The 11,192-nt window shown below is 56.2% G+C and overlaps 2 protein-coding genes across 2 annotated transcripts; one reads left to right on the top strand and one right to left on the bottom strand.

Moving 5' to 3' along the window:
• Positions 1 to 1,960: 1,960 nt before the first annotated feature.
• On the bottom strand, positions 1,961 to 5,810 carry LOC34623133. The gene is made up of 9 exons (XM_026337391.1): positions 5,750 to 5,810; positions 5,497 to 5,596; positions 5,138 to 5,273; positions 4,519 to 4,616; positions 4,203 to 4,320; positions 3,645 to 3,725; positions 3,217 to 3,279; positions 2,780 to 2,945; positions 1,961 to 2,547 (listed from the first exon to the last, which is right to left on the bottom strand). Exons 1-9 carry the CDS (start codon positions 5,808 to 5,810, stop codon positions 1,961 to 1,963), a joined length of 1,410 nt encoding a protein of 469 aa, XP_026193176.1.
• Positions 5,811 to 7,052: 1,242 nt separating this feature from the next.
• On the top strand, positions 7,053 to 10,072 carry LOC34623135. Its single transcript, XM_026337390.1, has 7 exons — positions 7,053 to 7,217; positions 7,521 to 7,678; positions 7,785 to 8,036; positions 8,292 to 8,534; positions 8,697 to 9,552; positions 9,677 to 9,756; positions 9,925 to 10,072. Exons 1-7 carry the CDS (start codon positions 7,053 to 7,055, stop codon positions 10,070 to 10,072), a joined length of 1,902 nt encoding a protein of 633 aa, XP_026193175.1.
• The last annotated feature ends 1,120 nt before the right edge of the window (positions 10,073 to 11,192 follow it).

Below are 11,192 nucleotides of genomic sequence, written 5' to 3'. Positions count from 1 at the left end.
CCTAGGGCCCTTGTTCGGCTTAGCAATTTACAGTGTTTTCTTCCTAAGGCCGCCTCAGGCACGGCAGCAGTGCTGCTGTTCGTATCTTTAGAGCTTCCTCTCCGCAAAGAAAGGCCGTTCGCAAGGGCACGAGGCGCCCCTCGAGAACAAACGTCTGCCTTTGAGTACTTCCAGGGCGCACCCGTTACACTACGGAAAATCGGCTCGGCTCCGAGCGAGCCGTAACTCTTCTGCGAGTCTCGGTAGAAGAGATGTGTAGGTGCCCAGCTGATTTAGGCGCAGCAGCAACGGAAGAGACAAGAGAGTCACATTCCGAATAACAGCATATCCAGTTGCCTTAGTGACACTCATCTTGGCACTTCCTGTTTAAGCGCCAAAGAGTTCCCCCGCCACTTGACGCTCGTACTCGGGGGGGACCCACCCAAGTGCCCAAGGGCAGCATCAGTAGTATCTAGAGTCGCACCACCAGCTAACACGGATATAGAGAAAATTAAGGATATCGAGGGGGTTGCGAGTTGCTGTTGGGTTAAAGGCCTTTTGGTGGCGCTAGAGTAGGGATCAGGGGGTTCTTTCTCCGAGCATGGGGGCCCTTTGCGAGAACCCACCGTCAGTACAGTTCAGTGCCTCCTGTAGAGTGAGGGGCGGGTGTTGCTGTTGTAGCGGGCTAAGCCACAATGAGGCACTTTCTACTACACTACTCATGCAATTGAGAAGCGGCGCGAAACTCATATCACTGGCTTCTCTGTTCGTAGACTTTCTTTACTGCAAAATTGAGTTGGCTCGATGCAAGAAGTAATGCTGTGTACGTGTGCGCTAGAAGCCATGCACAGCTAGTTGTGAGTGCTGGGAGTGCTTCACAGGGTGCAGCTAAGCGCGCCTAGCCTTCCCTCTCCCATCATTCATGTCAGAAGCCCTGAGGGTCGCGGGCAAGAAGAAGGAGTGAGCTCTTTTGCGAGGTACTCAACACTTTTCAGTTGCGCATGGCTCAAATCCGCAGTCAAGTATCTTTCTACGAAGACCCTGGCTAGTTTATTACAACTGCACCGCCACGGCAGTAGCGACTGTGCAGAGATGTGGTTTCGTCATAACTCTACGTGCCTCGACGAGAAGCCCCAGGTCCAAAGCCGAGACTTTCGCTGCCGCTACAATCGCTCCCCTACAGTCCTAAGAGCCCGAGACATAGTTCCCCCAAAATCAAACATGGAAGAACCAGCAGTAGCTACAGTAGCGGCAGAGATTGGTGCTGCCGCAAGCAAATTCGAAGTGGCTGCAGCACGCGGCAGCCTTACGCAAGTCGGAAGATATGTGGGGAGTTCAAATGCTGCCACAAGTATTGGTGGTTGAGTGCCCTTTTAGAAAGTCCCTAGGGACAGAATGCAAACCGGTGCCCCCTGCATTGCCAAGGTCTCCCCAGCCCGCTGCCAAAAGTTCGCCGTACGTTAAAATCTCGCACAAAAGCCTCGACGAAGACTTCCTATTGCGGCCCCTTGTGCTCATTGCGTTTGGTGATGCGCCTCTCAAAAACCAACGCCACGCTAGGCATGCTCTATTCGGGACAAGTGCCTTACTGAAGACTGCAGCAGGCTCTACACGTCACAGAAGATACAAGAAATTGGAGGGTGCGTACTACGCCAACAGTGCCTCCTGTAGTTGCCCCTGTTGCAGCTTCTGTAAAAGGTGCTTCAGCTGCTTTAGGCGCCGACGTTGCAGCTGCGCATGCACCCCATCGGTGCTTTTAGTAGCGACTGGAGTCTTCTTTTGATGGCGGCCAGTCTTCCGAGGGCGCAAAGTAATTGGAGATGATGTGCAGATGCACGGGGGGAGGCTGCGCCTCTCCATTAGGCCGCTTAGGCGTTCCAGCACCCATCTCGCCAGCAGCAACAACGAAGACAATACGCCATTGCTTGGATCCAAGCGTCCCTGCGAGCTCATAAATTGTTTGGCATCCTCCTTGTAAGGCTCAGCTATGGATTTGCCCTCCAGTGGCTGCGCATTTTGGAATTGTGGCAGAGACGACGCCGGTCTCCTGGTGAGCTGCAGGGGGAAGAGTGGCTGCAGCACCTGTCAACTCACTCGATTGGATGCACAGTCTGCAGTTCCTGTTTTTCGCGAAGGCTTTTTCTAGAGCCTCAATCATCTTGTTGCTCACGCGGAAACGGTGCATGTGGTGCAGCAGCCAGGCCTCCCCTGGAGTAAGGCTGCTGCCGCACCTGGGTACAGCTGCTTCTGCCTTCGCAGCACTCTGGAGCCGCTGTTGCTGCGGCTGCATTTCGATTTCGCGGAAGGTGCTGAAGCCAGGTGGAGGCTTCTTAGGATGCCACAGCTTTTGCAGTTGCTGCTGCTTTGCCTGCTGGTGCCGAGGCGCCTCCTTTAGTTGCTGCTGAGTTTTCCTATCGGAGTAGGCCTGCACTGCCCCAGCATCAGCAGCTGCAGTGTGGAGTGCTTGAAGCTGAGGCCTTTGTTCAGCCAAGTCGGCAAAGGGAGCAGCTGCAGCAGCTCCTCGAATGTAGTGAAGGGCTTCATCAGGTCCCATGGAGAGGAGAGGCTCTGCAGCGTCCAGCAGACAGCAACAACGGCAGCGGTTGCAGGATCAGTGAAGGAGCCGCTTCTCTAGAAAGTAAAGGCAGCAGGCTCCTGCACTGAGCAGGCCGGCGGGATAGACTCCCGCCATCTGGTCCTAGCCGCAGCAACAGAGGTTGCAGCGGAGGCATTCACATGCAGCCAGTGCAACAGCAGCAGGGGCAGCAGCGTGGCTAGCGAAGCAGGCCCCGAGAGTCACCCTGGATCGCCTGGAGGAGTGCGAGCGCAGTCTGAATGAGGGCCTTACGGCCCTTCAGAATGAGGATATCGAGCATTCTGAGGGCCAGTGGCAGCGGGAAGTCGACAGCAAACGCTGGTAGCAGCCACTGAAGCAAATACGCCTCTCCGGGTATGCAGAGCGCTGCCTTCGCATACACACGCAAGATGCACAGGAGCTAAAGAGCCAGAGTCAGACACTGACCGCGAAGGCGTATGTTGGGCTTACGCGCACCACACCCTATGTTTACGATATCGTCGGCAAAGGTTTGGCGAGTGGCAGGCGGCGCATAAACGTCCCCGAATTTCGAACTCCCTTTTTCTCGCCTCCCCTTCCCTTTTTCCTCCCATGACACGCAGAGCGACAAGGCTGGGGGGGAGGGGAGGTAGCACAGTACGATGTAGCGTCAGCGCACTGACCAGCTTTGCATGCAACTGGGGGAGAAAGGCCTCCATGATCCTTTCGAATGCAAAGACAAGGGCCTGCAGGCACCCAGAAGTGATGCATACGGGGATGCAACCGCGTGTCAGCAGGAGGCAGCTGTCTGTACACCGCAGTTGTGCGACCGCAGGCGCCTCCCTTCTCTGGAGCCACTTGAAACGCATGCAGCAAAAGCCAGCAAACGCCAACCCCTACAAAGAAATGCAGAACTTCAGGACCCTGCTGGAGCAAATCGCACCCCGAGCCTTCGTGACACGCTGCTTCTAGAGACACACTGAGCAGTGCTCAGAAGGGAGCTGCAGCCAAACTCTCGGAATACGCAAGACGCAGCGGACGCTTCCGCTGTAGCGGCCTCTCTAAGGCCACCTCCAACTCAAGCAGCAGTCGCGCCGGGAAGGGGGTGTACCTTGATGGGCATGAGGTCCTTGGTGTACAGACACCGCAGGCCGCGGTGTTTCAAAAGCGATACCAAGCAGCGATACGCGTCCTGAAGCGTGAAATTGCTACATGCATATATATATACATTTATACATGACCCCTCTAGCCCTGCAAGTGTGCGTCTGCACGTTGGACAGAGACAGCGGAGAGCTGCAGCAGCTTACGAGTACGGTGAAAAGCACCAAAGTGCAAGTAAGTAAGCATACTTATGGACATGCAAAGAGACAGGCGGAGAGCGCCGCAGACGCACGCCCATGACGAAGAAGGAATGTCACTGTAGAGAGCGGCAGGGGCCGAACCCGAGTAGGGATATATATATATATGTATATACATATATATATGCACAGAAGCCAGAAGGTGACACGGACTCAGAAATGCGGGCAGCAAGACGCTGAGATGACTGCCTTAAAAGCACGTCAAGGAGGGCACACAGAAAGGTGGGAGGCGACAGACACTGGAGGTGAGGCTAGCAGTGACAGAGAGCGACACTTCACTAAGAGCCAGAAACTCCACTCCTTCAACTCACGAATTCGTCTTGCAAGACGTACAGGAAGAGTGCCCCTAAGTAATTCATGCCTTGACAGTAACCCACGCCGCCGTCCCGAGAGGCACAACCAATCAGAATCCTTTGAAGCGACATCTGCCTGATTTTTTAACCGCAGCACACAACGCCAGGGGAGAGAGTGAGGCACAACAGGCAGCCCTCAAAGCCTACAGCGAGGCGTTCCGAAGGGAGTCGCATGTAGGTGTGCGTGCAGCGAGCAACGACACATTTGCTAGGTGCGCCCCCTCAGCAAAAGCAGCATTTAAGGCACCACCAGCAAGCAGAAGCAGCCGATTACGCTTGTCTTTTCTTGAAGACAGGCCACTCGGGAAACGTTCTGTGGCAGTCGCGAGCGATCTCCTCGGACAGCTCGGGCGCCGCGACAGCGCACGCTGCCTGCAGCAGTACTCCCTCGCAGCTGTACTTATGTTCGCAAATATTGCCACGTGCAGTGCACTCTCCTAAATCGTTATATACATGTGTATGTCCTTGTAGAGATACATCGAAAAAAACACATACATACATACATATATAGATACACATCCATACATGCATGCATACATATGTACATTTACATACACCCATACACGCGCATACACAAACATGCATGCGTGCATATACATACATACAAAAGTACATACACATACATAGCCATGCATTCATATCTACATACATATACACATATCCGTCTATCTATCCATATGGATACATAAACAAATACACAAAATAATCAAGCACACACGCGGTGCCTGTCACTCACAGCCACTGGGAGCAACAGAATTCGCGTTGATCCTCGGCCTCAGAGGCTAATCCAGCATGCACAAGACACACGGGCATTCTCCTCTACTGCAGCGGAGGGGGAGAGATGACTGCGGCAGCAACTGCAGCCACAAGTGTGTGTAGCAGCACCAGCAGACCTGGTAGTCGGAGAGGCTTTCTTGTTGCATCTCGTTGAGGAGACAATATCGATAGAACTGCCCTCTGAACCTTGTGGGGAAGCCCCTCTCTCCAAAGACACTAGGGAGAAGCCGCGGTGACCACAGGATCTTCCGCCTGCAGCAGACAGTTGCATGCGATTTCGAGGACTATGGCAAGTACTGCCGCTGCAGTGCCCGTAGTTGTTGCAGCGTGCAACAGCTGCCTGCATTCCCAGCGGGAAAGCAAAGTGCCTCTCAAGGCGGAGCAGGAGGAGGAAAGGGCAGCTTTGCGTGGCTTCGGTGAGGGCACACCAATGGGAAAAGAAAACAGCACTCGCATCAACAGGAGGCCGTCGTACCATGCCTTGCAAACGCTGCTGCAAATCGCTTTCTCCCTATCTGTAAGACACCTAATGAGGCGCTTCGCCGCTCTAGGAGAGATGGTTGCCCACAGCAGCACTGCGGTGCTTTTCGAGTGGCAGCAGCCTGATGTGTGGGGATCGCTGCTGGTGTGTCTCTGCGTGCTGCTAGCAGCTGCATTCCCCGAAGCAGCAGCCTCTGCGGAGGAAGCTCCCAGCGGCGCCTCGGCATCAAAGGTCTCAGAAAACAGGCCAGATCGCAACTCCTTCCCGCATGTTTCTGCATCTGCCATAGCGGCAGACTGCTCCTGCATGGGGTTGCGGGCTGCTGGCTTAAATGGATGCCACCGCTCCCTTCGCTGCGCTGCGGAGTCCTTTCCGCTACACTCCTAAAATTTGACACGTGGCCTTTAGACAGAGTCTCGCCGCTCTGCTCCTGCTGCTCTGTTTGCGGCAACAGCACGCCTTGTTCCTGCGGCGTCTGCTGCCGCCCTTGGTGCTCCTGCGACAACCGCTGCTGCGCTGATGAGCGCATGAGCTCTGCTGTCGTAACAGCTGCCATTCAAAAGCCGATGCTGGACTTCAAACAGCGGCACAGACTTTTCGACGTGCCGCAGATTTCAGAGTCGGGCGTCCCTAGCTGCCCTCTGGCATCTTCTGGCATACACACTACCCGCAACACCGCCACCTCCTACCAGTGTCAAAGATCCTGCTGCCACACACCCCTAGAAAAGCAGCTATATATGCCTTCTGCGCTGGAAAGAATAGTCGCCACAGCAAGTTTCATGGCTTGTCGGCCGCTGGGGTGGTAGCGAGGCCGCGCGAGCTCTCCAGCTGCCGTCGAGTGTCTTGTCGAGCTGCTGGGTAAGAACTCCCCCTATCAGCTCGAAACGGAGGAAGGTTCCTGCTGAATAATTTTGCTCGACAGCACGTTACTGCGTATATACACTTCAAAACACAGAAGGGCCGGAAGAACGCCCCCAGCCGACGCCCGTTTGCATACAGCGGCTACCGGAGAGGCTGCTGCACGACGGGCCACACCCCCAGCCTTTCAATAACCCTTTCTTGAATATATATCGCGACTGCTCGAGTCACAAAGATATATATTCTCCGGCTCCTCCCCGCGGTGTATTATCTTGCAGCAGCAGTGTGCCTGTTGTTGCATGCAGCAGCAGCAGCGGTACACGGCAGGCGCGGTTCAAGCGCGTCATCGCAAATGTGTGAGAACCTGTTGACTGTTTGGGGCTTTCCTGCTGCAAAAGGCCGAACGGTAGCTGTGGCGGCAGCTGCAGCCAGTACAACTGGAGGGCGACCAGCCTCAGCAACTGCTGGATCGGGAAGGCAGCGTTCACGCGAGGTTACCTAAAGCAGCAGCACGCCTCGGAGAGCCACCAGCAGCAGCCCGTTATTAGCAGCTGAGACGGAGGCTGCTCACTACCCCTGGGGTTCCCAGTTGCCGCAGTTTCCACCCCCCTACTCCTCCCTTCTCCTGCAGCCCTCTCAGCTGAAATTCAAGAACCTCCTTGCCGGGGCAAGTGCCTTGTGCATTGCACGGGATGTACCTACCCGCTGCACTCGCAGCACGAGCGGCAACAAAGAAGCCAGCAGCAAGAACACAGACGTCGCCGCAGGGATGTGTGGCTTCTCGTGAAGTCTCCCGAGAAGGTCGCCCAGCAGCAGAGGAAACGTGTCTAGGCACCGACGGAAGCGGCGGCAGCCGAGCGAGGAAACGCCCTCAGAGAAGAGGAGCGCAGCAAAAATCAGCTGCAGCTGCTAGTGAATGAACAGCAGCAGAAGCATCTGCGAGGGCGCCTCTGTCGGCTGCTGCATTGTCACCGGGAATGAACTCCTTAAGGCCTTTTCCCATGTCGCTCTCGGCAGCAGGAGACGCAGCAGACTCCGATGAGGGCAAGGGCGGAGATGCACCGAGACGCGTGGCGGCGCTGGAAGTCTCCTCAGCTGCACAGGAAGCGTCCTTTATGGAGGAGAGCTGTCGGGGTGGGGGCCCCTCGGGGGCCCTCTGTGTGGGTTTGCTGCTGCTGCTGCTTCGTTGCGGTATCCTTGGTGCTCTTATTGCCCCTTGCCCTTCCCACTTCTCCTTGTCTGACGCGATGGGCGTTCTCACCTGGATCGCGAGTGCTGCTGCAGTTGTCGCTTATTTCCTAGCCGCCAGGACCGATCCGTAAGCGCCGCTGCTGCCCTCCCCTGGCGCAACTGCTGCCTTTCGTGCTTCTGCTGAGGAGGTGGTGGACATGCCTCTGTGATTCGACCCTCTGCGTTTGCTGCAGCGGCGTGCTGAGATACTGCCCCTCGTTACTGCTGCCGCCAGAGCTGCGGCAGCAGCTGCGGCCCCATAGCAGTCGCAGCAGCATGCGGGGACGCCTAGCAGCGGCTGAGGAAGACAGCAGTGCTGGCAGCGTTAGCAGCAATTGCGATAGCGAAGACTGCCTCACAGCGGCTGGAATAGGGACCGCAGCAGCTTCCTTGATGGCAGAAAGAAACAGCTGCCCAGTCTTCCAGCCAGCGCACCATGCACACCGGTGGGAGCGACAGCGCAAGCAAAAAGCTCGAGGCATCTGCCGTTTCTCCATAAGAACCCCCAAGCATCATTACGGTACGCTGCAGCAGCATCCGTACAGCAGCAGCAGCAGCGCCCGTAGCAGCAGCAGCAGCAAGAGCCGTAGCAGCAGCAGCAGCAAGAGCCGTAGCAGCAGCAGCAGCGGCAACAGCAACAGCAAGAGCCGCAGCCACCACGACAGCGCAGGCTCGTCTACGAGAAGGACTGCCCCCAACAGCTGCAAAGACGCTCACGCGCATTTCCCAGCTGCCTTCACGACCAGCAGCCGTAGAAAAGGCAGTGCATGCCCTTCTCCTAACAAAAACGACAAGGAGAAGGTCCCTCTTGGGAGCACACCAAACAACTGGATAAGCAACTGCAACGGCGGAGAAGCATACATGCCAGTCTCTGTAGATACACTGAGCACTCCGGAAGACATTGTGTTTGCACAGAAGCAGCAGCAGCAGCAGAATCAGCAGGAGCGGCTGTTTCAGCAGGATCAGCAGCTAGGAGCTCTATATGCCATAAGCTCAAGCGATGAAGACGACGCCGCAGCCGCAGATGCCGTTTCCGTTCTGCAGGATCTTCATCGCCCACAGTTTTCTTTTCCTGCCTCCTCTCCTGTGCTGTCTGGAAGAAAGAGGCAGCAACAAGAGCAGCAGCAGCAGCGCCTTTCTGCAGTGTCTGTTTGCGGCATCCCGGTGGAAGTGCAGGGAGCGTCTCTCCGTCAGATGTACCTGCAGTGCAACAACGTACTGCACTTCAATAGCAGCAGCAGCAGCAAGACTGTTCGCAAGTTTTCACGTAAAGGCTGCGAAGCGACCTTAATCAGGCACCCCGCCGAACGCAGCAGCAGCAAGAGCAGCAGAAGCAGAAGCAGAAGCAGCAGCAGCAGGGGCCGTAGCAGTGGAGGCAGCGACAGCAGCGGCAGCAATAGCGACAGCAGCAGCAGCAGCAGCGGTAGCATAAAGGGGAGCGCTCGCTCGAGATTTGGACCAAGTGAAGCCTCTCGCGTACAGATGAAGAGGAAGGCCGCAGCAGCAGCAGCAGCAGCAGCTGCAGCTGCTGATACAGCAGCGAAGGAGGCTCAGCAGAGGCTGCGGAAAGAGAGAAGACTCGCTAGGCGGGCAGCAGCGGCAGGGAGGGCTGCAGTTGGGAAGCCAGTTGACGTTGAGTTGGTCGCTGTTGCGCCGACGGTTCGAGGGGAAGTCGGTGCGGGGAGGAGTGCAGTGCATGCCGTGGATGTTGCTGCTGAGGCAGCATGCGGTGAAGCAGTGGCCGCACCCCCCTTAGACCTCGAGTCAGCCCTTCCAGACTCCCCGCAGCCACAGGCACTGCTGCAACTGAATTTGGGGGAACCTACTGAGGCTGTAGAGATAGTGGATAAATCCACAGACGCAGGAAATACTGCGGCTGCCTTTCCTTTCTCCATTATAAAAAGACGCTTGTGTCAGTACGGGGTTCGATTGCGCTTCTGCGAGAGGTGCTGCATGTATCAGGTGAGCCGAGGCCACTGCAGCTGCATTGCATTACAAGGGTGGATGCGGCAGCAGCCGCAGTAGCGGACAAAGCGCAGCGACGCAGTGCCTGTATGTACACCCTGGATGCGGTGCTGTGTTGCAGCCACTGCGAACGAAACACTGCGCAGACTGCGGCGTCTGCATTCGCACTCACGATCATCACTGCCCTTGGATTGGTCTGCTGCTGCTGCTGCCGTTTCTAAGGTTGCTGCTGGTAAAGATCGTTGGAGCGTACAGTAGTAGATGTGCCTGTCGGCGGTGCGTTCTCTGGCCTTGACGCTTCCTGTTGCCAGGTGTGTTTGTTTCTTCATGTACGTGCATGCAAGATGCATTTGGAATGTTTTGCTGCAGGGAGCTGCGTGGGGGAGAAGAGCCGCCCCCACTTTATAGTGTATTTGTTGTTGCAGATGTTGGAAGCAGGTGTCTGTACAGCTCAAGCTGTGCGGCTATTGCTGCTGCCAATGGACGTGAAGTCCGAGTGGTGCGGCTATACTCCTAATGGAGAACGTCTCTGCATGAGTTTTGCGTGTGGCTTGCTTTGGCCCTTCCTCTTTGTGTGTCAGAAGCGTGGCAGCGACAGCCGCGAGCAGCCAGCCGCATCAGCAGGGTGCGAGAGCTTCTCTCTCCGTGTTATCCTTCTGCGGACTAATCTGCAGCAGCCTGATGCGCCTTTCAATGTCTCTTCTGCAGGGGTGGCATGCTCTGCATGCTGGTGGTGATGAACTTCTTTGTTCTGATTGGCCTTTTCCTTATGGTTGGCTGTCTCGCGGGCTATCACGCGCTCCTGATGTCTCTGAATCTAACCACGTGGGAGCAACTCGCTTGGGGGCGGATATCATACCTCAAGGTAAGAGAAAAGCGGCCTTGCAAAAGACCCTGAGGCGTCTCGCTTTCCTGCCAGCGTGCAGCAGCCGCCTTTCTTCATTTTCTCCAAGAGACTTGTGTGCCATGGGCTCGCTGAGAAGAACTCCAGGTGTCTGCATGTTCTGGGGAGAAAGACATCCCAAGCCACCTTCTTGGGGGCATTCTGTCTAAAGCCTCGTGTTTGCGCGCTTCCCCTTCGCCTTGTTTGTTCCCGTTGCGCCTTCTCTCACGGCCTCCGTCTCTTTCTCCTGGCACTGCCTTCTTGCCGCCTCGTCTAGCTGGCGTTTCCCCCTTCGAGGCTGTATTACCATTTTGCGGTCGATAGGCTGTTCCTCGACGGAAAGCGGCGGCTGCGCCTCCAGGAGGTATAGCCCTCGCTGCAACTGCCGAGCACTCGTGTGTGTGCTTGATATGCAGCGATTCGAAGAGGCTAAGGGGTCTCCATTCTCTCGAGGTTTTCTGCACAACCTGCAGATTTACTGGAGGCCAGCGCTGCCCAAACTGTGCCGCCGCAGGGCTGGCCACGAAGCTGAAGGGCCTTTAGGCGAAATTTGGTGGAGACTAAGTCAGGCTCTTTTGAAGGGCTTGCTTGAGTTGCTAATTGGCTCGCTGCAGGAAATTTCTCTCACGATGTTGCTTCTGCCTTCACGGCCTGCCGTTCTGCGCTTCCGTATAGGGTGCTTGTTGGCTGTCCTCCTTTCACTGCCGCGTGTGTCTGTGCGCTGCTTCCGTGTCTCCTCTGCCTGGTGCAGGCT

This window comes from Cyclospora cayetanensis, unplaced genomic scaffold (genome assembly GCF_002999335.1).
Source record: "Cyclospora cayetanensis isolate NF1_C8 unplaced genomic scaffold, CcayRef3 CcayRef3_contig_18, whole genome shotgun sequence".
Taxonomy (NCBI): domain Eukaryota; phylum Apicomplexa; class Conoidasida; order Eucoccidiorida; family Eimeriidae; genus Cyclospora; species Cyclospora cayetanensis.
The sequence above is the reverse complement of the archived record's forward strand: the minus strand, read 5'-3'. Positions and strand labels throughout refer to the sequence as shown.